Source organism: Dromaius novaehollandiae, chromosome 2 (genome assembly GCF_036370855.1).
Source record: "Dromaius novaehollandiae isolate bDroNov1 chromosome 2, bDroNov1.hap1, whole genome shotgun sequence".
Classification (NCBI taxonomy): domain Eukaryota; kingdom Metazoa; phylum Chordata; class Aves; order Casuariiformes; family Dromaiidae; genus Dromaius; species Dromaius novaehollandiae.
The window spans coordinates 164968217-164994542 of NC_088099.1; the positions used below are offsets into that span (position 1 = coordinate 164968217).

General features: G+C 36.6%; 1 protein-coding gene across 4 annotated transcripts in view; it reads right to left on the reverse strand.

Annotated features, from left to right (window-relative positions):
- TRAPPC9 (trafficking protein particle complex subunit 9) overlaps positions 1–26326 on the reverse strand; it is a 455157-nt gene that overhangs the window by 399195 nt on the left and 29636 nt on the right. For all 4 annotated transcript variants that reach the window (XM_064507900.1, XM_064507899.1, XM_064507902.1 and 1 more), the window contains 2 exons: positions 10002–10128; positions 3607–3752 (listed from right to left, as the gene is read on the reverse strand). In XM_064507900.1, coding sequence (XP_064363970.1) covers positions 3607–3752; positions 10002–10128 — 273 coding nt within the window. The remainder of the gene's footprint in view (positions 1–3606; positions 3753–10001; positions 10129–26326) is intronic.

The window sequence follows — 26326 nt, forward strand, 5'->3', positions numbered from 1 at the left end:
TGGGATGTTTGGTAGAGGTTTTATCTATATGCTTGCTTATAAGCATTCAAAAAGCCTTACGCCTTTTCCACTTCCGAAAAGAATCAGTGTTACCAGTTATTCCTCTAAAGAGCAGTTGCACAGAGCTTCAAAGATATTTAAGCACTGAACCCCCACTACAGCTAGCTGTTTCAATGGAGATAAGCACTTCAGTGACTGTGAACTATGGTAATTTCCAGATTAGAAGGACAACTATACAATCAGAACGTCCTTTTCGAAAATGCATCCAATATATAAACATACAACTACATAAAAAGTGACTCTGGCAAAGTGAGATACCAGAAGAACATGCTGGACACTCACTGCTTGATCATTCTAAGTTTTGTTCTAAACTAAAGAGACACAAACTTCTTCCACTACGAACCGATTCTAGGCTGCTTTCTTCATCTTTGTGGTTCTGACCCCTTTCTCAGTGCAGAACACCTCCCTACAAAACTACTAAGATTTATCTCTAAGCAAAAATAATATACATTGTGTCTTATCGTTCCCCCAGAAAAACATAACTATTCCTCACCAAAAAAGACACGCTTGCTACTTGCCTCTGGTTTGCTTTGGAGAAGGTCTGTCTATGCTATATAAAGGACACTAGGGCAATGTTAAAGAATTGCTTCCCTGGGAGAAAAAGCTTTTGAACAGAAAGATAAAATTGGGTTATGTGGTCCTAGGTAAACAGCTGTATTTATATAAGCTGTAATGTAGCTATGACAGATTAGTTGCAAGATTTTGTAATGGAACTATATTATGCATTCTTGCTGCTTTAGACTATCAGCTTTTTATAACACAAATCACTTTAACTATGTCAAAAACCAGTGGGCTTATTTCTCATAACAAGCATAGTATTAAAGCAATTTAACCAGAATATAATAATCCAATTTATTGTTTCAAATCAGAAAAGCTTATCAATTTGAAAACTCAAAAGCTGAAAGTATTTTCTTAAGACTTTTTCTAAAGGGCTTTGTTTGCCTTTTGTTGTCAGCAACGCTTGATCTCCCTTGCTGCAACAATGATTTATCCGAAATACGGCTTACTGTCGATACAAAATGCACCAGGTAATAAGCCAAGTTTATCTGCAAAATCTTCAATGAACTACCAGTCGTTTAGAACAGCAGAAAAATACACACTACTATCCGTAATGGAAAAAGGCAGATTATTTTGCTGGTTTATTTTTAAATGTATCCATACAGTGATAAATTGTATATATGTCTTAAAAATATTTTGATTAGTTTGAAAGTATGTTAAATTGTTCAGCTTCTTGCAAAGGAAGTACTTGTTCTTGTTCTGCATGTCCTTTTGTTTGTGAGAGTTTGAATTAAACATTAGAGGCTATTTTAAAAGTGAATATATGCTGTTTATATGGCAAAAGACTAACACTTCACATGATCACAAGCAGTTCAAACACCTCCTTGGCCTAAATAAAACCTAAAGGAAGAAACTGCCCTGTATGCTATAAAATTCCTATGGCACACACAGAACATAACCAAACCTTAATTTGAAGTTTCCAAAAATACAGGTTCCCTTCTGTATTCATGAAAGAACACGAATACTACATAAAATAACTATTTGACAAGATTAGCAATACGGTTTTATTTTAACAAAAAACTATGACAAGGTACGCTTAAGAGATTAAATGTTAAAAATTTAATCATGAATTGAGGGTTTTTTTAAGAAATTAAAAAGACAAATGGGAACCATTTTCCAAAGAAATACCATTTCCTTAAAAAAAACATGTTAAGCTGTTCCCACGGAAATACATTTTTAATTTCTTATCCTTTCTTAGCCATCTTGTGAAATCAAAAAAAAGTACTGCAGCAAAGCAGCACTAAATCATGCCCAACGAGACTGCCAGATAATAATCCGTATCTCTGCATTTTTCATAATCCCTCATGTCTCAACAACTCATTGAAAGCACACGCCATCATAAGACAAATTAGAAAATGTGTGCGTTTTCCTTAAGGTGGAGGTTATCCTCTTAACCATGGGTCCACCTCAAAGGCAGTTAAGTCCAACAGCTAACCCAGCACATGGTGTGGAGAAAGACCGGAGCCCCGTGCGTTAAAGAGGAATCACAGAGCCAGGCTCCAACGACAGGCTCTGCAAGCCAAATACAATCCAGACGAACAAGCCAAACCGTTGCTACACTACTAGAGCAAATTAAGTTTTAAAAATAGACGAGCGAGGACTGTGGGAAGGGGAAGAGAGAGGCAAGAAGGAAGAAAAGAAGCCCTGGAGAACAATGTAGCTCACAAATATACTACAAGGAAGGAGAGAAAGGGAGAGGACAGGAATCAGAAAACACTCCCTGTCTCTCTCACATGCATTCGCGCTTGGAAGAGGAGGCAGCAAATGAAATTCAGGTGCTGAGGAGCACACACTCTTGTCCCATCCGCAAGCTTCTGCTAACTTGTGCCTGGAGTACCCATTTGAGGATCTAGTTGGAATTTCAGTGATGTTCATCTGCTAAATGTTAGTGTTTAACAATTCAAAGCATGACACACAAAATCTAAGAAACCTTGATGACATTTCGAACCACTCTTTTCCTACTCTTCCCCCCATCAGTGGTTAGACATTACTAAAAACCAAGTTACAGAATGAGCCAAATTAACATAAACACTATTCTGCAAATTTCTGTATTCAAGTTCCTACAAGCAATTCTATTCCACACTAGTCCTTTTGTGCTGATGCTAATGATTATGTTAAGTAGTATCACGCATTTGATATGCACAAAAGCAACAAATAAGAATACCAATATTTGTAACTTAATCCAGCATTTGAAACAAGCTTTTCAGTCTTTCCAGTAGCATAATTACTGGACTTAAGTGCTTTATAACAAATTAAATAATCTTCTAACAGAAAATTACTATAGTGTCCTAAATATTGCTTATAGGCTTTTTGGATTTTTGCTCAACTATCTTTAAGAAAAACTGACTAAACAATTAATCATTCTGAGTTTAAGGTAATGCAGAATGGGTATCTATTGGGTACATTTTTTTTTCCTGTAAGAGATAGCAAACTGACAACCAATTTTAAAAACCCAATGATCTAACCCAATTTATTAACCAAAAAGAGAAACATTTTCTATGGGTGATGAACTACCACAATCCAGTTTCCTATGGATTTGCATCCTTTGTCCCTGAAGCTGCAGCTCATTCATCCTAATTTCTTCACGTCCATGACGATACCCCCATCAGAAAAGAGAAAAACGCAACACGACAACGAGCTCAGGCACTAGCTCCTCAGAAGTGGCCAAGCTGGCTGCTGCCAAACAGAATGTGTAAGAAGAAGTTTTGTCTCATTTCTCTTCATCTGAGAAGGAAATACCACTACTTTATACCCTCTGAAAAAGAATTCTATCAGCTATAAGACTTCACCCTCCTTTTGAATTTGGCTGAAACTCTCCCGTGGGTTCAAAAGTCACTTGGGAGACCAAAGCTTTGCTTCTTCACCATGTCAAGCTAGTTGATTAATTCAAATACAAGAAAGCAACATTCAGGTTCTGAGTTTCAGTTTGACTGAGAAAACATTTTACAACATAACAAAAAGACTGAAAATACTGTAAAATATTCCTACCTATTTTCTTATTTCGTTCTTCACTCCGACTGTGCGCTATAATTGGAGAATATATGAAGGGGCTTTTGGTTGACATATTCTGACCAAGCAAACTTTTCACTTTGTGAGGTCGAAGGCTGGTGGGGAGATTCAAGAGCTTCACAGATCTGTTAAGGATAAATATTTTTAGATGATTATGTTAAATAATCATGATGCTGGTAAATACCATATGACACTCTGGTACTGATTAAAATACTGGAAATGGAAAATAAGAAATAAACACCAGGGATAAAAAAAAAAATAACAGCAGTCCAAGGAACATAAAGAAAAATTTCAGAAAGTTATCAGGAAACAAATACCAAAGGAAAAATATAAAATAAACTTCTTTAGAAACCATCAAGCACAAAATGAGCAAGTGCAGTGATTTGAAGCCCAACTATTAGCTTTCAAGCTAAGTGTGATTTAAATGATGGATACTCCATAACTCTAGCACAGAAAGTGACTGAATATTTAACTTAAGCCTAAACTAGAAGACAGACAAAATTTCATTGGTCAATGTAATACAACGAAAAGTTCTCCAAGGTGAATAAAGCAGATTTTAAAACACTTAAAATGCACAGAGCTGCTTCTGGAAGGAACAAAATACCATATGGTCTTGCTGAAAAAAACAGAAAGTAAGACAAACAAGACAAGAAAAGGATGATTTATTAGACTACATCCTTATTACACCAAAATCCCTATGCAATCCTTATGCAAGGAAACCACCGGTCCTTCAATGCTAATGGGAAACTGGAGACTAAACAAACAAAATAAGAGCAGGCAGTGGACATTTAACCAGGGGATATTTAATAACAGTAGTAGCATTATAAAAGCCCGGAAGACTCCTAAGTACTTAGAGACAGGAAGGAGTCAAGAAAGGAGAAATAAAAGGTGAACAGAGACACCACTCTGTCGTAGTACCATACCTCTTTCACTACCTTCTATTAAGCATAAAGTGTTCATACTTTTTATTAAAAAATGACAAGAGACAAGAAAATGCCTTTATAATCACTCAAGGATTAAATCATCAATTTTTCACAAGTTGGTTTTCAAGAAAAAAGAACATTTCTCATAGAATAAACATGCAATTTTTGCTCATTGCTAAGAGATATCACCACACTGAGACAGACAAATAAGAGTGAAATACATTGCTCAAAAAAACTTTCCAGAAGTAAACTTCTAAATGATACTTAATTATATAGTAGGCATGTACCAAACTATAACAGAGTCTAACTAAAACCATAGGAAACTTTTGAAAGCAATTAAGAAGCCAGGTACATGAAACCTAGAAAACCACAATCTGTTCATGGACTAACTTCCTTCTTTCCCCACTTTCCCAAATCCATCTACTACAGTAAAAGTTATCTCATTGGAATTCTTTTATAATGCCATTATAAACCAAAGAGGTTATAAATGTTACAGTACATGATTAAGTTTTCATGTTTTATGAAGTTCTTCAAATACTATGACAACAGCACTGGAGTACTAAGAAAGAAACCTGCCCTTCTCAGTTGTAAAGGTCACAGAAACACAAATTAAGATCAAGTGCCTTCCTTTTAAAATGCAGATAAGTAGTTCTTTTACATGCTGAAGTAACCTTGTATCATTTACAGGATATAACTGAAGTCCTTCACTTACCAAAGTTATAGAAGTATACTTATTTTCAAAACCCTAAATCATTAATGAGAAGGTGAAAATAATTTAAGTCCTGGGAAATAACCCATGAACTCAGCACAATGAATAACAGTTACAGAAACCAAACAAATCAGTATCCCACTAATAAAAGGTATATACATGTAAGAGAGCAATTTATTTTTAAAATTACCCAAATCATTCAAGATAATGTGCCACTGCAGAAAAATAATGAAGATGTAAGAGTAATAACACAAAGACATGTTATTTCAGTGACATAAAACACTTAATAAGAAGTTATTAGAGAACATCAGAAGTATTTCAGAACAAGAAATAAATCACATCCATACATTATCTGTTGGCAACGCTTAGTGCCAGCATCACAATCAAATGTGAAAATACTGACAATGAGCTGGAGGAATAAAGAGAAACTATGACAGATTCCTGAATATTTCACATGTTAAAATGAATGTGTTAACTCTTCTGATAGGATTTTGATACAAATTAGAATGCAATTTAAACCAAAATATGCAAATGATACTCATTTGAGGTTAAACTAGATAAACTGTTAATAAAGGGGCATTTTATATATAGAAGTGCTTTGACTCATCCATCATTATTATATAAATATTGTTTGAATTACAAAACTAACGTCTTTAATCTTAATGCATGGCTGTGGAGGGAATACTCTTAAACCATATATACAGTAATGTTTTTTAATTCCTTTGAATGGAAAACTTGCATAAATTAAGTCTTCTACCTCCAGTCCTAGCCCTACTGAATTCAAACAAGCAACAATAAGGAATTTCAAAATAATTTCACTTGCTGGCAAGAAGAGCAAAATCTTTTACTTGAAAAACATTGTTTTAATTTAAAAGAACCTTACTTTGAGAGGAAGTATTTTTTTAAAAAAAGCACTATACCTAAATAAACAGATGAAAGAAAAATCAGTGGCAATTAAAGTAAATTTAAAGTGGTAAGAAAAATGTATAAGGACATCAGTGGTGAGGTAAAGTCATCAGTGGTGAAATATGTATAAGGACATCAGCGGTGTATAAAGTCATCAGTGGTGAAAAGGAAGAAAAATCTTTCTTCTTTTAAGTATGTTAGCAACAAAAGAAGTTTTAACTTGGCTAACTTATTAAATGCTAATAGTCCATCGACTGATATAGAAAGAAAAAAAAAATCAATAAATTCTTTTATTATGTATTTGAGAAAATACTAGATGATGATTTCACAGTATGCTATAATGAAATATTTTCCAATCCAACAAAATCAAACTTTTGAAGCTTCATCAAAAGAATTCAAGATTCATGAAGGAGTTTTCCAGATTGCAGCACAGTATTTGAAATGACAAAAGAAAAAAACCCAGCAAAGTTCCAAAGGCTAAACAAAAATACATAAAAATGCAGTAATATTTAAAGCAAGCCAATAACAGACCAGATATCTAGTTAAAAGACTTGGTAGAAAAAAAGTTATGAAGTAGACTATATGGAATACCAGGAGTAAATATTTAAATAAAGGACTTTTCTACACTGAATGCTAGTTGACATAAGTAATGGCATATAAAGACTTTGCCAAGTCTTAATATCTTTTACTGCTTGTATAAGTTTATCTAAGGCATTTCACTAAGACATCTGACTGCTTGACACAGTATTTTGATTAAGAAACCCACATACAAAACTACTACCACATATTAAATGGATTAAAAACTAGTAAACCATAAAATGCCAACAGCAAATAGAAGTCATCATCATCAGTGAATGCGTATGTTTCTAAAGTGATCTAGCAGGGATTGATCTGTAAACTTCTGTTATTCAGCACTGACCAAAACCACATTTCTACACATTTACAATTTATGCCCCCACAAATTACCATGATTTAGCTGAAAGAGCACTGCAGCAAGACTCTTGGCCATACTCCAGCCAGCTGCACAGCTCTACACTACAGCAGGTCTGCTGGGCAGACGTAACTGCAGCCTTTATATTTAGACGCAACTAAATATTTTCTCAGACTACTGATTGTTATCACTATGGTTTTTATAGAACTTGTGAAAAACAAGAAAAGGAGGGGAGAGCACAAACAGCAGTTCTTAACTGTCAAATAAATATTTTCAAATATTTTCGGCACTCCAAGCACGGCCAGGTCAGTGAAACCTGGCAACAGAAATACAAGCATCTGGATGCTGAGCAATTTCTCAAACGGCAGCCTAGGAGAGGCAAGCCAGCATAATGTACATAATGTGCCCGTCCCCTTCTCAGCGCACAATACGTTCCAAGCAAGGCAGAGCCTTCCCACTGGAGATCGGCAATCTGTTGCCAAGCGTTGACTGGACTTTGCGTGCCTGACTTGTATAGAAAAGGATTTGATCAGAGTTTTCCAGGACTTGAATTCAGTGTCTCCTCAATATCCAGATGGAGAAGAAGAAGAAAGTATTATGGAATACATCCAATACAATCCACCCCCTTCATGCTTTAAAAGTTAAGCAAAAAGCTAAACCTGAGACTAATTCAGGATTTAACACTTCACTGCTAAACACAATGCTGCTCTTTTAGCACAAGCTAAGGGTTAGATTCATAATGAAACTTTGCTGCTGTGTTCCTACAACTATTCTGACTACCAAAACAGTCAGATACAGTACACAGTCAGATTAAGGAAGGTGGTTTTGTTTTTACATTCTATAATATTAAGATTATTCCTAGAACAGAAAACTGCAAGAGGCAATAAGAGGCTGACAGCATCCTTGTTCTCAAAAGAAACTATTTTGCATAAATAAGTTACTCTTGGAAGCTATTGCTCTAACTTCTCTATAATCAATTAACTCAAGTATGAGAAAGGATTATACAAATTTTCTTAATTAACTTAAATTTTTGGAATACAATTTCATTTTTTTACTTTTTAAAAAGGACTAGGATAAAATTTTCACCACGTTAGGATTTCTAAAAAGCACTTCAGACAAAATTTTCAGGAGAAAAAAATATATGCCTTCTATTTCAGAACGTATTTCTCAGAGAAGTCATCTAACATACAGACACAGGTATCTGAAATTATCACTTGGCATCTTTCAGGTCAATGAAAAATTATTCAATATAATCCATGGATCCCAGTGATTCAGCTCATCATTAAGCCAGTATCTAAACTGGATCAGAAAACAATGTGCCTACCTGTGTTTCTTGGCCGTAAAGGAGACAGAAGATGACTAGCTTAGCTGTTCACATACACTTTTAGTGAATCTGTATCATCCTCGAGATAGGCTGTCAAATAATTTTCCCATTGTGATACAGCACCCTACGTAAGGCTGCAGTACACATACAGCATGTAGGGGTGCATCTAGATTAGCAACTGGTGCAACACAAAGGGAAGGACCAGGATTTGATTTGGTGCTACCAGTTATGGCTATAGGACATACATCCACACTGCATGTTTTCCAGCAATGAAGTTGATAGCAGCTGCCACTCACTGCATCCCTGAATGGGCAACACAAAGCAGATTTCAGTGCAGCCATCCCAAATCGCCTTGTCAGTGTTAACTGAATCCTACATGCTGCTGGAAGACGTCCGAGAAGATGAATTTCCCCACCTCGAGTACACTTTAAAAGCGGGATCACTGAGGTGCTGAGGCACAGCTTCTCCTACCAGAAGACAAAACACTGTTTCCGGGACACCTCTGGTGTGACTGATCACACACAACCAAACCTCAAGTAAAGACTCAGGACAAATTTGTTCTGAAAGCAGCACTTCCCACACAGTAAATCACCAATGCGAACACACCTATGGTGTTAAATGCATTTCAAACAGTTGGAGTCTTTCTTCAATAAATGTAACATATAGAATGAAAAAGTTACAGAGCACATAGTAAAACTAACTATATCATGGAACACGGTCATAGAGTATAACAAACATTCATTTTCATTTGAGAGACTCAAAGTAATCCAAAGATAAAAAATTTCACTCTTTATAGAGTTCAAACATCTCTTTGTGATACCAGAACTCTTGCTTCAAGAAGTGTTCAATGACAACCCAGGAGAACCCAAATCTCTGAAAACTCTTTTCAATAACTTTTAGCGTATTTTTTTCTGAACGGTAATTACTTTTCTGCCAAAAATCCACTCTTGACACAAGTTTCCTTTCATTATTGATGTCCAATGACTGTCTTCTCTAATATTTCATACTGTATTTTTACCTAAACTAGATACTGCTCATCACATTGATTGATTGATGCACCCTACAATTAGTAACCAATGGCACATATGTCAAAAAAATAAAAATAAAAGGAGTATCATAGATTTAGAACAGTGTACAAGGGCAATGAACAGAGCAGCTTGAAAACACACTATCTTGAAAGGAACAGCTACAAAAAGTGTCAGTTCCAGCCAAGTTCCAAGCTCCGGGGATAGAGACAGCATCCAACTCATCTGGACTTTCAGTATGGTCATGTATCTACCTTAAATCCCTGCTTCAATTACAAAATGCCTTTCTTAGATTGTATCAGGATCTCTTAAATTACAGCTAAATAAAAATAAAAATAAACTTCTCTCTCCTTCTTAAACTAAAGACTGTGGAAAATATTTTATACTCAAAGGCTCTTTTTTGGCCTAAGAACTTCTCAAACCAATTTGACATTTTGACATTTTTTCATGTTATTGTGAAGAATTTATGTGAACAGAGAAGACTATATCCTTCTAGTATCATTTAAAATTTGACAGGTACTATGGAAAATTTAAAGATTGTATTTTGGAGTCTTACCTCACAATAGGCAATTTGGTGAATGGAACAGGAGGTAACTTCAGGCCATCTGGAAGAGTGATGTACTCCATTGTGCCAGGGCATTTTGCTGTGTAGCTTTCCAAGCTCTGTGTTACATCCTTCTTTTCTAGAAAAAAACGTGTTTGTTAAAAAAGTCAAACTTATATGAAAAAAAGTTTAAAATATAGTCATAAATTAAAGATCTGCTTGCTTTCTGCATTTACACAAAATTACTCTAATGGATTGCGAACATTTTTTATTAAATATCGTGTGCATTAATATTTGCATACATGCTTACAGACTATGTTCCCGAGGCCTTAATGGGTATAACAAAAATAATTAAATTGTCTTAAGCAAGACGGTTTTATTGACATTTTGTAATGTTTAACGTTTCAGTGTATATCTATTTCTGTTAGTTTTTTCATCAAGACAACAATTTCTACAATTTAGCTAGAAAATCCACAGTCCAAAACAAATAGCTGGCAGCACTTTAACGTTATTAAACAAGATCATTGGTATGTGAACAAGCCTTGTTCTGAAACATCAGCTGAAACAACCCCAAAGGCAAAGAAGAGAAATAAATGATTTTTTATGTTACCTCATGTTAAAACTATATCATTCTTGAAATAAATATGCTATACTATGCTACTAAATTGCAACAAGCAGTAACAGAATTTTGCTTTGGTTTTCTTTAAAGATACAAGAATGTCCAAGCAAACATACATTATTATAGCTCCATTAAAATACCATAACTCAGTTTCAGGTGGCAAGTTCCTTGCTAGATGTAGCAACCTTCAGGAAATGACCAACCTAAGACAGACTCATTCAGAAACCGGGTTTCTGCTATCTCTCTAGCAAAAAAATCTGCCTTGAGTGTTAAAATTTCACTTTAGTACAAATGGAAAAAGGAACAGTTTGAAATGCGCAAAGAAAGTTTCTTCTGGAATGGGACAGCACTTTCTTTGTAATACTGGAAGTAAAACATCATGCCTTCATGAACAAACTGAATAAAAATTTTCTGAAGATTCCCAGATGCAGAAGTATAATGTCTTACAAGCAATTAGGTTTGAGCAGCATTACCAGCAATATTTACTACATAAAGCCTGAACTAGTTTATGATGTCCTGATTTCCCACTCTAAAACCATTTTGGGTCGAGGGAGGTGATCCTCCCCCTCTACTCAGCCCTGGTGAGGCCCCATCTGGAGTGCTGTGTCCAGTTCTGGGCTCCCCAGTACAAGAGAGACATAGTACTACTGGAGAGAGTCCAGCGGAGGACTACTAAGATGATTAGAGGACTGGAGCGTCTGTCATATGAGGAAAGGCTGAGAAAGCTGGGACAGTTCAGCCTGGAGAAGAGAAGACTGACAGGGAGGGGATCTTATCAATGTATAGAAATACCTTGACGGAGGATGTCAAGAGGATGGGGCCAGACTATTTTCAGTGGTGCCCAGTGATAGGACAGGGGGGTCAGGGCACAAACTGAAACACGGGAAGCTCCGTCTAAACATGAGGAAAAACTTTCCTGTGAGGGTGACTGAGCTCTGGAACAGGTTGCCCAGAGAGGTTGTGGAGTCTCCGTCCTTGGAGATACTCAACACCCGCCTGGACGCAATCCTGTACAACGTGCTGTAGGTGACCCTGCTTGAGCAAGGGGGTTGGACTAGATGATCTCCAGAGGTCCCTTCTAACCTCAACCCTTCTGTGATTCTGTGATTCAAAGGAAAAAATAAAAACAGCATCAGGATGGAGAACTGAGTGGCTGGATAATGGATAATTAAGTGATTCTCTGTATTTTCAGGTCAAACTTCAGTACAACTACCTTCTCAGGGTCATTGGGGCTACATTTTCTTTCTCTTAAACACTTTTTCTTTTTTCTGCTTTCTAAATGTGTACTGGGCTACATTCGGAGGCATGTAGTCAGCAGATCAAAGGAGGTTACTAGGTCCTTCTACTCAGCACAGATGAGACCACAGCCACACTACAGTGTCCAGTTTTGGCCTTCCCAGCTCAAGGCGAGTGTGGAAAAACTGGAGAGAGCGCAGGAGAGAGATGCCAATGTGGTTAGGGACCTAGAGTACATGACGTATAAGCAGAGCTTGAGAGAGCCAGGCTTGTTTAGTCAGGAGGAAAAGGCAGCTACAGGGCAATCTAATCACAGCCTACAGCTCAAGCGCAGTTACAAAGCTGATGGAGTCCAACTCTTCTTTGCAGTGCCAGGCAATCTAACAAGGGGCAACAGCCACAGATTGCAGCTTGGGAGGTTCACGCTGGACATTAGGAAAGTGTTCATCACTAGGAGAGCACAGCTCTGGAAGAGGCTGCCCAGAGAGGCTGTGGAGTCTCCATCTTTGACGGTTTTCAAGATACAGCTAAATAAAATCATAGCCAATCTGACTGTTGGTAACAGTCCTGCTTTAAGCAGCAGGTTGGACTACCTGACCGTCAGAGGTACTGTCAAGCCAGTGTATCTACTATTTTGTCATCTTAGACCATTGTTGCTGCCTCTTGACCATCAGCACCCTACTCTCCTTCCAAGCTGCTACCGCTTCCCTCTTTGTTCCTAGCAAAAATTATCACAGCAACTTCTAGGAGCAGCTAGAAATACAACCGAGATTGTGGGAAGGATTCTCTCATCTTTATCTTTTTTCCCTAAAGGATAAGGAAGGACTGCATTTGAGGGGAATATTAAGTCTGAGAGAGCAAATAACATTACTCTAACAAATCCGGCAAGACATAAAACTATTCATTTCAACAGGAGTAAAGAGCAATAAGTGAACTGATGAACTTACAAACATTTAATTATTCTGCCATTTCTCTGTTCCTATATACAACTGCATATACAAAAGATGCAGTGATTTATGACAGACAACAGAACATTTTCTGCATATTTATTCCTCAGATTTAGACATGTATGTATTAGTAAGGCATTTAACCAGCTTGTCTCTTCCAAATGCACATCTTCACAGAAATATTTTACTAGTTTTGTTCTTGAACAAAATTATATAGCAGATTGAATGTTGGGACACAGTCCACAGGTCTATGCCATATTATCATGTACTACTCCTCTTATTTCTCATCCATTTACAGATTAAGGTGATAAAACCTGCCTAAATGGATTTTCCACCTTTCTTCCAGTCTGCTGTTTCTCAAGACCTATAATGACAGCTGACTGCCACAACTAGAAAGAGCACTTTCAATAATAAAAGAGCATTAGCCCAAGGGACCCTAGATTTATGAAAATATGCATGGAAGAAACATCGTGGTTTCTCTTTTAAGTTTAAAATACTCATGGTTCAGGTAGACCCCATGCCTCTTTCTGCAAGAGAACACCTCCAGAAGCTGCTGCTGTGAGCCACCTCACTCAGGACAGCACTTTCAAGGTTCAAGATATTTTTTTCATCCAAGGATTTTCAGTGTCTGGTGAGAATGAGGCAGGGGCAGCCATCCTCTTATATTCTTACAAGACTTTTCTTTGCCTATTTTATATACTATTTGCTTCTGTGTTAACTCCTCTCAAACCAGACAATCCAATACCGTATTTGAAATGCTACTGATAACACTCCATACGCACACTTCATTCTCCCTATGCAATGACTGAGCTTCCCCAAGCTCAACTTTTCAGGATTCACACTGTACAATTCTTCTGATGAAATAGCAATCCATTATCGCAGCATAACAGAGGCTACAGGTATCACATGTATCTTCTGGTACACATGGCATGTGTCTTCCACTTATATTTTTGCTGCACACATCAGTCCAGCTTAGTTTGTAAGCTTTTAAAGCCACAAGTACATACTCTCTTTCAGCAAGTAAACATTAACTGTAATTGCCTACATTGGGAAATTAATGCCACACAACTGACAAATTGCCTTGCTTGTGTCCATGTTTCACTGAACTCTCTCTTGAGCCACTCACCACATTTTAACTGGGTGTAGGAAATGTTCCAGGAATTACATCATTAGACATACACAGACACTCAGACCACTAGAGCAGAGCCTGAAGCTGTCGTAGTTCAAGACTGAGTATTTTCAGAAAAATTGGAGACTACAGCATTCATGATGTTATTTCGCTATTTTATATCAGCAAGGGTATACAGTATATATAGAACCTACTGAGATGGAAAGTGTCACAACTGTCAAAAAAGAGTGATGATGACGACGGTACAGTGTGCACTTACTTCTGTTTGAAATGGGAGGTCTGTCATTCTAAAGAATCGGCTCTCATTTCCTAAAAGCTGCAGCGCGAAACTCTGTCAATTGTTGAATTTGAAGAAAGAATGCTCCCATTTTCAAACAGCATTTGTTTATAGATTTTAGAGTTGCATTTTCATTTCACAGTATGAGCTCAGCATGCTTTCCACAAAAGACAATGCTAAAATAGGACCTCATTCTATCCTGATGTGATATTGAAAGCAGTTTATAACTTGCTGCTGCCAAGCCAGCAGCTCTATTACTTTCCACTTAGCACTAGGTCACAACTGAGATGCTAAAGGAACCCACATCAATACGATGCATCACGAAGCATACTTGATATAAAAGAGCAACAAGAGCACAATCTTGCCTGAGTGCCACTTTTGAAAGCAAATGTCAGAGCCTTTCTCCCTTGCCTGAGCACCTCTGCTACCTGACCTCTGTCAGTGTCTCTTCACGCTTGGATATGTTAGCAGGAAAACGATAAGCACTTGATCCTCTGACCTGTGAATTTTCCTCAACAGTTTTAAAAGCCTGAAATGCAGCTGGAAGCACTACTGAATGGTCTCGTGTAGGTATTACAGAGATTCATTTATGGAGTGAGAAATGATAGGTTATTTTCTAAAAGCTGAAATGAGAACACCAGCAATCCTGAATCTCCTTGCAATTTGACCAAATTCACTGGGGAGTAGCACAACATCACAGGTTACTCTGCACAACCTAATGAACTCTCCAAGAGCATTCATACACATATTGCAAACACGAAGCCTCTCTGAGAGGTCCGTTTCCTCTAACTGTATAAAACTTTCCTGAAACAAGTACTCCTGACAATTTTATGATCCACAAATTCCATTATCTCATTTGGAATAACTACATTCATGATTTTTTTCTCCAGTTTCCTTCCAGACTCATTGAAAGATCAGGATCATAGAACACCTGCAAACAAATTAAAGCTGAATACAGCTACAGTCAGTAATAATACTTGTATCTATATTTCTCAGTTTGTTCAATATAATCTCATAGTACAATTTCCCCATTTTGTACAATAATGTTTTCATTACCATCTTCATGCTTCTTCTGATTACTGAAAATTTTGCATGTCCACCAAAATTCTTTGTAATTTTTTGCTTAACTACTTCATGCCAACACAATGAACATTGGTGGTGCCGCAAACCTGCTTCTAACCGTCTTCCGAGAATCCAAAAATCTGAAACCTTTAGCTGCATATTTGGAAATCATCTGTGACTGAACACTACGTAACGTAAAAAAGAAAAGTCTTACTGCTAGTTTCACAATAATGGAGCCATTGAAAAATCAGACCAGGACAGGAGGGAAGGAAGGTCATTTATAGGCTAACATTTTTAAACATTTCAGTAAGCATGATTTAACAGTATCACACCAATGGCATTTCATGCATTGGCAGATAATGGAGACAAGTAGCAGAAAATGATTGCTTTAACTGTGTCTTTTAGCTTTTTATCTTTAATACCTTGAAGAAATGTAGAATATGTGTACTTTGCACATTATAAATGAAGTCAAATTTAAAAATATATATATATAAGTTCTCTGGCAAACAACTGGTTGATCTTGTTTTGCTGAACTCATTGTGTCCCTTGTAGAACAACCTACAGCAAGACAGAATGAAGAAAAGGAACAGTTTATGTCTGATCTGCCAATTATGCCGGAAGACAACTGATTTTGTTTCCTTATGCCGCTCACTAAAATACTGAAAACGAAAGGAGGGAAACAAATAGCTAAAAAACTTCTAACCTCATGATAAGCCCAGAATTAAAGGTCCAACAAAAAAGCTATTCCCCGTGGTTCTTTGTGCTGGCTGAACTGCTCCTTCCCCACTGGAAGAGCAAATGAAATTCATGGAGGGGAAGCTGGAGGAAAGGAGACCTCCCGAAGCAGTCTGCCACAGAGAACTGGCAACCAGCTGGCCTACCCAGCTCTCTCAGGAGCAAAAGGTGAAACGCTGCCTTGCCAAATTACAAGCAACAAGACAGAAATGAGTCAATCTGACTGCAGAAAGACCAGGAGAAAGAAGTAGGGATCTGTATCCAGAAACATAGATTTCTCTCTCACAAAAAAGAAAACTCTCTGCTGAGCCATCTTCCAATTAGAGAAGAAACAAGGCAAGTGTCTGCTGCTGGAGGTCTTCAGCACAACCCCTGCCATCAAGATGCTGTTGATCCTTTAAGGAAAAAAGGAATTTCAAAACAGCTCCCAAAAAGTTTTAGGACTGTAATATTCACAAAAGCTGGAGTAGCAAGTGAGTATTCGGAGACCATAACTGCTACAAGCCGTTTTTACCGTACAGTTAATCACCAGATTATAGGATGCACGCAAAAGGTCTTCATGACCTTTGAGTTGTCCCTCAAATTCTAGTTTGGCATAGATGCAGTAGGACACTAAACATACTACTTGTATATTCAGTACATCATTTTTCACCACCACAAGCAAGCTAATGTTGTCAGTGAAGTGTCTTAGCAAGACTTGCAAGATCAATCCACAAATTCAGTATTTCAGTTGTTTAACTCAGCAGAACAGAGGAGGTCTCTTCTAATCTGCAAGCACACATCACCTGTTTTTTTATTACATTAAGTCCGACAGGAATTAGATTATAGCATTTTCTACATTTTTATTAAACAAACAACACTTTTGATATCTTTCTGAGAAAGAAAAATACATGAAGCAAATAAATACGACTTCAAACCGCTCAAAGATCCAATGCTTGAACAAGTTGCTTTGTAAGCAATGCACTGAATGCTGGGTTTTCATCTCAGTATTCTCTAGTGCAGTAACTCTCAGCATGTTTTTATACTGCCCCGAACAGCTCATTTCCAATTCCTACCTATCAGACTACCAGGCAGAAAGGAAGGACTACAGTGAGTAAGGGCTAAAGGTCTTTTTTCCTTTCCCTCAGATATGGGCACTGTTAGGGTCTTCCTTTTCTATGTATGAACAAGCATCATGAAACTGAAACAAACTTAACACCTCTGATCTCTTCTCCATACCACATTTTGTCAATAGGCTCAAAAGCTATTCTTACAGGAAAAACACAAAGGCACTGGCAGACAGCATATTATATGAACTCTGGATCTCTGAGAAATCAAGCAAGGTAAATCTCTAAATAGATACAAAGGAGACTAAAACTAATAAAATTCGCAGAGCTTGAGAGGAAAAAGTGAGCAAGACCCGCTTCCATAAAGAGATCATCATGAACGATATAATAGAAAGTGTAGTAACTCACTTTCAGAAAGGATCAGCTTTTCCCCTCTCCTGCAAAATTAGTAATAAAGAAGAAACTTTTCTCAAGATACACAAAAAACTACAGTTGTCTGTGTCAGATTAATGTTTTCTACTTCTGAAGTAGACCACCGCACAGAGAGAAAGAACGGAAAGAGATTGTCTAAACACACAAAGGTCTTTTAATATAAGATTTTTAATAATTATATAAAACATTTGTATACGTTAAGTCACACTAAGCTTGAAATTCACTGCTAGCACGAAAGTATTTTTAGATAGAACCTCATGAAAAATTGATATAACTAAGTCAGAGTTCAGAAACATACCATTAAAATTTCAGTAGCTGTTTCTCCACTATATTTGAGAAAACTTCAGATGTCTGTATATTTTGAACACTTCAAAATATATTTTGTAGATACAAAATCACTATGTATACCACTGAACAATATCAGTCATTTTTCATGTTAGGAAATACCTGAAGATCTACCTTAACATAAAGTGGAGGAAATTAAACAAAGATAATTTCCATACCAATAAAAAGGTTATCAAGGACTGCTGTAAAGCTGTTATGAATGAAACAGACTATATAAAAATGTATAGATATGATGGCATAATTGTAAGAGACATCTGATTTTTGTATTTTGAGTGGAAGAGACATATGGAGACAGAAGATGACGAGAACAACATGCTAATTTCTGTAGGACATATTTCCCAATATACTGTATACAAATGCAGCACAAATTCTTCATGTCCTCATATTGTCGATTAAAGTATGTATTCACCAAAGTTCTTTTTCTGGAACAAAACTTTGCAATTTCTCTTCATTTGAACACTTTTTTTTTTTCAATTAATTAATCAAATATATAACAATTCTTCAAAAGCAGAGGCAACTACATGAAGATGAGAGTAAAGCTTGGAAGCTTCATTTCACTTGTGAATGATTTTAATCAAGTTAATGAGAATTTTTGTCATCAAGCAATGCACCATTTTATTTTAATGAATAATTTGTTGTTTCACCTAAGAATCTGGGTATGGTGTAGGCTGGAGTTTATGCTCATCAACACACAAATCTAAAACAAGGTAAATCATGTGACGAAGACTTTCAGGTTTGTTGTAATGTTAGACAATCTGGGTCACTCTTAGTTGCAAAAATATTTGCAACTAATGGCTAAGAACCTACTATGCTGCAGTAAATAGTTCCTAGTAATTACATCAAAGATTTCAGTCTCCATCCTGAAATAGGTTAATTTTAATATTCTAACACCAAACAAATTAGCTCCCTTTTGAAAGATTTACGGATTACACAAAAACCATTTGCAGGCGCTTTGTAATCAAGATACAATGCAGCCCATTAAAACCAGTTCATTAATGTCAGTTAATTAAACCTGTACAGAGAAGTTAACAGCAAGTGTTAATTTACATCATATTCTATGTTCAACCTGATTAAAACTTCACTCTTCAGCCTTTGAAATCAGTAACTTTTATCTTTCTAAAAATGAATTTATGTGCTATAGAGAGTTCTGAGAAAATGCTGTCCTAATTTAAACATCATCTTTGCGAATAACTACAAAACATTGCTAAGCATTTACAGGCTATACTACAGTAGCAAGTAGTGCAGCAAAAAGGAGGGGCGCTAAGGAGCAAAACAGCTGGTATGGACCCAAAGCCTTACATTAAACACATTTGGGGGGATTACTTGAAAGTAGTCTATGTGGACTGAATATCCATTGGTATACACAAACATGCTCCTAGAACATGCTCCTTGGTTTAGTTTCATCTGAAAGAAAACAGTTTGCATACTCCAAGACCGCCATGCTTTGGGTTGCATTGCTGAGTATGAGGGAATTACTGGGTGATCCACTTCTAAAAGCACATTTTTGACCCAAACTGTAATGCTAATGCAGACAGTCTTAGAATAGTCTAAACCGTTCCTGAGAACATTTTCACTGGCAAATCTGCTATACTGTGGAAAAAACTAAAGGAAGATGCAATTATTCAATTATGCAATAGTTCCTAGGTATCATTAATGATAGTGATTACATAAATTCAACTCAAAAGATCTTTGGGGAAGACATTTGTTCCAAATGCACACAACGACAGTAACCAAGACAGCTGGGCCCTATTGACAACTATGTTCTTTAATTTCGCCTCCAACATATTTTAAATATATCACAGTAATAGAAATATGAGATCATTCCGACAAACTTTCCTTATCAACTGAATATTAAGTTATAACCAAAACTGTAATTTTCTGATTAAAATACAGTCATACAACAAGAAACAGGAGAAACCAAAAGTGTACTGTACTGAGGTACCAAATAACTCACTACACCTTTCCCCAAACAAAAATAACAGTTTTTATGTTAATAAAACCTACATAAAAAACATGTATTTGGATGTTAAATGTCTGAGTACAGTATATGGTATACTGTATGTCCTTTTCAGAGATGCATGGCCCTGTATTGCAGACCTTTGGTTAAATAAACCCACAAGAAAGATTCAGATTTTTTTTCAGTTTCACAAAACAGCTTCTTATAATATATCCAGTACAGATATCAAACTCATTGAACTGCAGATGGCTTTAAAGGATGGATTTCAGTTTACCTTACCCTTTAATTGAAGCCTCAGATGCATACACCTAGCCAGTGCTGAGCTAGCCATATACATGTGAAGCGACTGATAGGTCAGGCCAAAAGAATCACCAGGACTCACTAGGTTAGGATGCAGGCATCTACACTGAGGGCACCCATATTTGATTAGAAGAACTCCCCTCCTTCTCCAAAATCTTAAAAAAGGCAGAGGTTCATTTGTCACTTTCCATTTTAAAAAAGAGAATGAAGACAGTTAAAGAAATACATTATTCACACAGTTAATCATTCAGCTACTTCATTTTTAATTTTTTTTTTTAGCATCTTTGGACCTTATCTGGTCCCTGAAATTTACTACTACTCATTTTATGGTTCAGATGATTCCCCACTATAGACTATTTCTACTGGCACTTCGAAAAAGTTCCTCAAATTTATTCTCTGTAAAGAAAAGATTGAGCATGGAAATCTTACTACCTAAAAAGAAAAGCCTGCTCTACTTTTCTGCTGTGTCTCAGTCTTCCCTGTCTCCTTCACATCTCAGTTATGCTTCATTTCCACAAAAGCTCTGGAAGGCTTCCTGCCTCTGAGGTATTTGATCAAGTTATTGGCTTTTATGACTTCAGCAAGTTCAGAGCCGTTTCTTGCTTGTGGGTTGGTTGTTCTGTTTTGTTTTGTTGTTTTGTTTTTTTTTCCCCATATAACCTTCCAGGGTTTATGTTTCCTTCTCCTCTCCATGTTTGGACACAACATCCACTTTTATAAGTTATAACCTTTTTTACCTTAATTGTATTTATTTTGCTGTTTAACTAGAATTGCTTTTTCATTCGTTTTGGAATTTTTTTAATGGAGAAGGAGAATACACTTACTGAGAATCTGCTATGACATCTTTAAGCAGTCTCCATGCTAACAGCAAGCCATTTCTTTTAATTTCTTCTAATTACCTTATTTACTTTTAGGTACAGGTGAACTTATAGTAACAAGTTGCTCCAGCAGTCCCTCAAAACAAGAGGGTGTTTTAAATTATTCCATGCTCTAGAGTAAGAGCAGTTATTCATCAGTTAATAGGTTATTCTGTATCCCTACCTCCTATAAAATACTACTTAGTTAAATCTGTGTGAGGAAGTATAACTCATCAAGCGCCTGCAGCTTCATTTAATTTTCTCAGGTCTTTGGGTGGAAATTCAAGGCAATGCAAGTCTGGTCTTTATTTCTGCCAATTAATGCTTGGCAGAAGGATTATATATAAGAGCATTTACATATTTGCTTTTGGTCTAGCTGTCAATTTTTTTACGAGCCCAGTTTAATATTCTTTGTTATTTTCTATATTCATACATAGCAATTGGAAATTTAAACCTCATAAAGTGAATGCATATGCAATCTGTTCTATAAATAAAAATGTCTATAAAATACTGCAGTTTTTTCCTGCAAACCATGAGACAGAAAGGGATATTTTACAGTTGTCTGACACCAAGTCTGACATGATCAAATTACAAGCAGACCAGGTTTAGCTATGATTTCTAAAAATATGCCAGGTTCAGGGATTTTTTTGTAAGATCAAACGCATCACTTCATGGCAAAAGGCACAGACCTCACACTCCTGTCAGTTGACATGTTGGCCATCACCTGAACACAGCAGTCTTGAAAGAGGATCAAAATGTTCTGAAAGTGATTTCAGACTTCTCCAATATCCAAGATTATTGACATGCAGTCCCTCATCTTCCAGCTACCAACAACCCTCAGCTGTCAAGGCATCAAAGTGGTCTGCCCGGCCAACACAGACACGTCCATCAAAACTGATCTAGAGGATACGGGGAACTGAAAGAGCATCCAGCATAAATTTTGGCAGAAATTCCTCATCAGGGAATAGCATAAGCCAAGAATAAGCATCTCCTGGAAGGTAAGAGACTCTCTCTTCATCAGAAAACAGCCTGGAGCCAAACTTACAAACCTCTAAGGTTTGCATGGCATAGATCATCATGTCACATGATTTTCAAGTGCCAGGTAACAGCCAGCTCTGCAACTGAGGTAGAATCTTGCCTGGAGTTCAGAATCATGTCAAAGATATTTAGACAACTAAACGTGTCCCCAGGGATATTTCTGAGAACTCAACTCGGGGCTTTTGAAAGGAGCAAAAAACTTTTTCTTAGATACAACTGTTTCTATCATCCTAATGACCAAGGGCAGCCATGGCATACAAGTAACAATCTCAGCCACTCTGAGGTATTTGCTGTGTAATGCATGTACAGAGATATAAAAAAAGAAAAAGAAAAAGAACCAGGCATACTGTTAAAAAAAAAAAAATCCACAAGCAAAAATCCCTCCTAATGGACAGTCATGAACTGAGTTTTGCTTCTGAAGTAAGTGAAAATACCCAGCTACTGCAAGGAAGTCTTAAATCCTTTACCACATGCAGGAGCCCATGTGTCCTCTGGCTGACAAACAGTGTCATAACAAGTTCAGTCTTCCACTGAAGGGTTTGTGCCCTTAAGCAGAATCAGGGGCTGTGGCTAGAACAATGAGTATTTGCTCTGCAGAGGGCATGCCCATATCTAATGGTACTTGTTATGATGCTCATGATGTTATTTGGCGTTTGCTAGGGCTAAAACAGATTTCTTTCTGACATCAGTAGGAAGGCAAACAAACAAAGATTGTTCAAAATCTTATACTCAGTAAGCAAAGAAGGCTTGATAACTTCATCACCAAAACTGGAATGAGAAGCCTATCTTCTTGCCAGAGTCTACCAGACACTTTATGGTGATGTCTGTGGAACTTGGCTTTTTTTTTTTTTTTTTGGTCACTGCTGTTGCTAAAAAGACTAAAGACAAAGGAGGTCTTAGAAGGACTCTGAATTTTATGATATCCACTATTTTCTGTCTTTCCGATCCCGCAAGGTAAACATAAATACATGAGAGGCCATGCTGTTGTTCTTTGAATTGTTAACCAGTTCATGTAGTTCTTTTTCAAAAGAGAGCTATAGTGCTAATCTGGGGAATGGTAAGACCAACAGAAGAGAACAGAAGTTTTGAGGCACCAAAGGCCATACTAACACTGCATTAATCACCTGTGCTGACAGTCCAGTGGGAGTGAGCTAGAGCAGCATCAGAAGAGGCCCCAGCAGACCTTAGACATCATACAAGCTGCTTCCAAACTCAATAATCATGATGGAGAGAAGAAAAATATGGAACATTGTCATTTGTCTCTTTACCTTTGCCAGCTGACTCTCCATCACCAGCAGGTAGAACAGGTGTCAAAAGGCCAACATGCAGCTTCATACTAGCCTCCACAATCTCAAACCCCTGCCAAACTGCTTTGGGAACCATCTTCTGTCCTGTAGTTTGGTGGTATCAGAGGAAACAGCTGGCACCAACAATGGTGTCAAATGATCACGGTCAAGAATGACAAAGTCAAAAGATCACAGATCAGTGATCACAACAATCAGCTACGCACAGAAATGACCTGCCCTGTTTCAGGAAGTACTTGCAGATCTTGGTCTCCCCCTCACCTAGTGTCACTCATCTCAAGAATAAAGACATGCATGATGCTGGTAATAGATGAAACACGACCTCTGCATATTACATGCAAGGCTGAGCCATTATCAAGTTGCTGGTCTAATTAATTGCAAGTACACAAGAGACAGCTCAGCAGAGATCTCACAAGGTAAGCCTTTCATCTTGCCCAAAGACTGAAAAGAACTAAAACACAACAACAGTCAGAGGACTGGATGGTCTTCATGACAGAGGTACACCAAGAAGCACTGAAAAGTGTATACTATTTCCCAAGTAATAAAACAGACAAACTTCAAGCATTTTTAAAGGACTGAACACACTCAAAAAAGGAAAAATGCATTCCTAGCTTCATCCCATACCACAAATACTAACAAAAAGCTACCTCAGTGCACTGACCCTTGCTACCAGAAGGAAAACAGGAAGCGTGACACAGCTGGATCTGAGCTTGCAGGGTTGACACACGTGCTCTCTTTCTAAGTGGAATCTGCATGGACTTGGATAATGGCAGTTTCCAAGAAACTCTGCATTTAGAAAAGCCTTACCAGATGAGCTAAATCAGAAGCATTTACACACAACACAAATTACAGTCCTTCTAAGTACTGTTGATACTATTAATAAAAATCCACACCATTTTTTCAAGTATCTGACCTTACCCAAATCTCATTCAGTGTGAACTGCACACATGTTTCAATGTGGATTATGCAAAAGAGAGGGGTTTAATTCAAAGCAACTTTGCAACTGCACATTTGAATTCTTTTTAAAGAAACAATGATTCTTAAAGGGTTAATGTACAATGCTTTGAGATTACAGATCCTTTATACTGAATTTGGTACCTCTTTTTGCTAACCAAAAGGTTGCATTTTACATATTTATATAACTAAATAGCTTAATTTTAAATCAGACTCTTAACTTTTATGTTGTTAAAATAGTGACTGACATCTCCCATTTACTTGATGCTACTTTTCATTCAGATTTGCCAGGCTGCTAGTTAAAAATTGTAGTTCAAGCAAATAGCTACAAAATCTGTGTTTTAAAATAAATATTGTCATGCAATGGAAATACAAGAAAAGTTTGTTTTAAATACAAAGGAATTTTGAAAATGCATCTGTATTCTATGAAAAGAATCAAGAGCATCTAAATATTGGATCCTTAGTTACAGCTATTAAATCTCATCCTCTTACCTCGCTTGCACCTGAAGTGAAATTTTTCTGTTTTCTGAAATCCTACGTTTCTCAACTTCAACCAAACCAGCAAATGAATGATTAACAAACTAGATCATGGAAACATTCCTTTCGTGTGTCTACAGGCAGCTAATTCAGATGCAGAAAGGGTTAGAAGCGCAAGTTTGAGTACCAAATGTTTAGCTGGTGACTTCCTTTCAGTTTAGAGCTTTCAATTCCATTTGTTTTGTTCTTAAAGTTTGCCTGCCACCTACCTGAATTTTAAAGTATATAATTTAAAATATATTACCAATAAAAAGCTTTAAAAATAGTACATTTATTTTAAGAAAAAAACATATTCTGATTAAAAACTTAGTTTTTAAAAGAATGAATTTTCTTCCACCTAGTAACTGCTAATCTGTCAAGTTTCTATAGAGCGGAAAAACAATAAAATCGGAGCATTCTTTATGACTAAACCTTTAGTTGGCTAACAGAAGCTGGAAGCTTTAGTGCAAAAGCAGTTTGCTATGCAACTATCAGAAAAAAAGGCACAGTAATTTTCTATGCTAAATGAACCCTTGCATAATGTCACACAAAATCAGTTTTAGAAGAATTACAAGAGAATTACAAACCAGAAACATATTTTTCTGTCATCCATAGTCAACCTAGTTTGTAATGCTTGTGATGTCTGGGTAACATGTTATCAATAACAGACTTCAAAAACCATAACAAGCTTTTTTTTGAACCTCGTCAGCAAAAGAAAGAAAAAGATTCAGCTACCATTCAAACACTATGGAAAAAAAATAAATGAACTTAACTTTCAAAGACACCAAACATCACAGTTATCATAGGTCTTATGAAACTGAAAGCTTTACTTAGTCCAATAATGTCTGAAAACAAGATACAAGAGAATTTCAACTTTAATTTTGTCTGCTTTATACAGAAGAAATCTGAAACCCAGCCAAGGTTTAAGAGATTCAAAGCTTAGGTACAAATATAAAAACAAACAAATTATTTAATTTTAAAATTTCAAACCATTTTAGGATTTGGGATTAGCAACACTGTATGTGCACATGCATAACAGAATAGCTTAAAGTCTTATTTTCAGCCAAACTGTCCATACATAAATCTATAAAGTTTGATCTAAGAGTCCACAAAAACCCAAGTCCTCTTACACAGCAAATAAGATTGATAGATAGAAAGATGATTTATCCCAGTTTATCAGTTCCTCTATGATTCCTTCCTTTCTCCACAATTGATTTGAGCCACTAAAAAAAGTGAATTCACTGGCAACAAAAAAGCTAAAGCTTGCCAGCAAAGTTCTTTTCTGGATAGTCACCAAGAAGAGACATTTGCCTACTGCTAAAGGAGAAAATAGGAGAAAAATGGATCATTTTACTCCATTCCTCTGTACCTTAATTGAGGAAACAATTGAAAAAAAAATGCAACTTTTACCTAGGTTTATGGTGAAGCAAAAACATTTTTATAACCTTTCAGCATTGGTCAGTGTTATTATTCTGGTCTATAAATAAAACCTGTATGAAAGGTTTTTCCTTATTTTTCCCAAGAAATATGATACTAACATAATAGTTATCACCTTTTGCTTTCCCAGATGATCTTGTAAACGT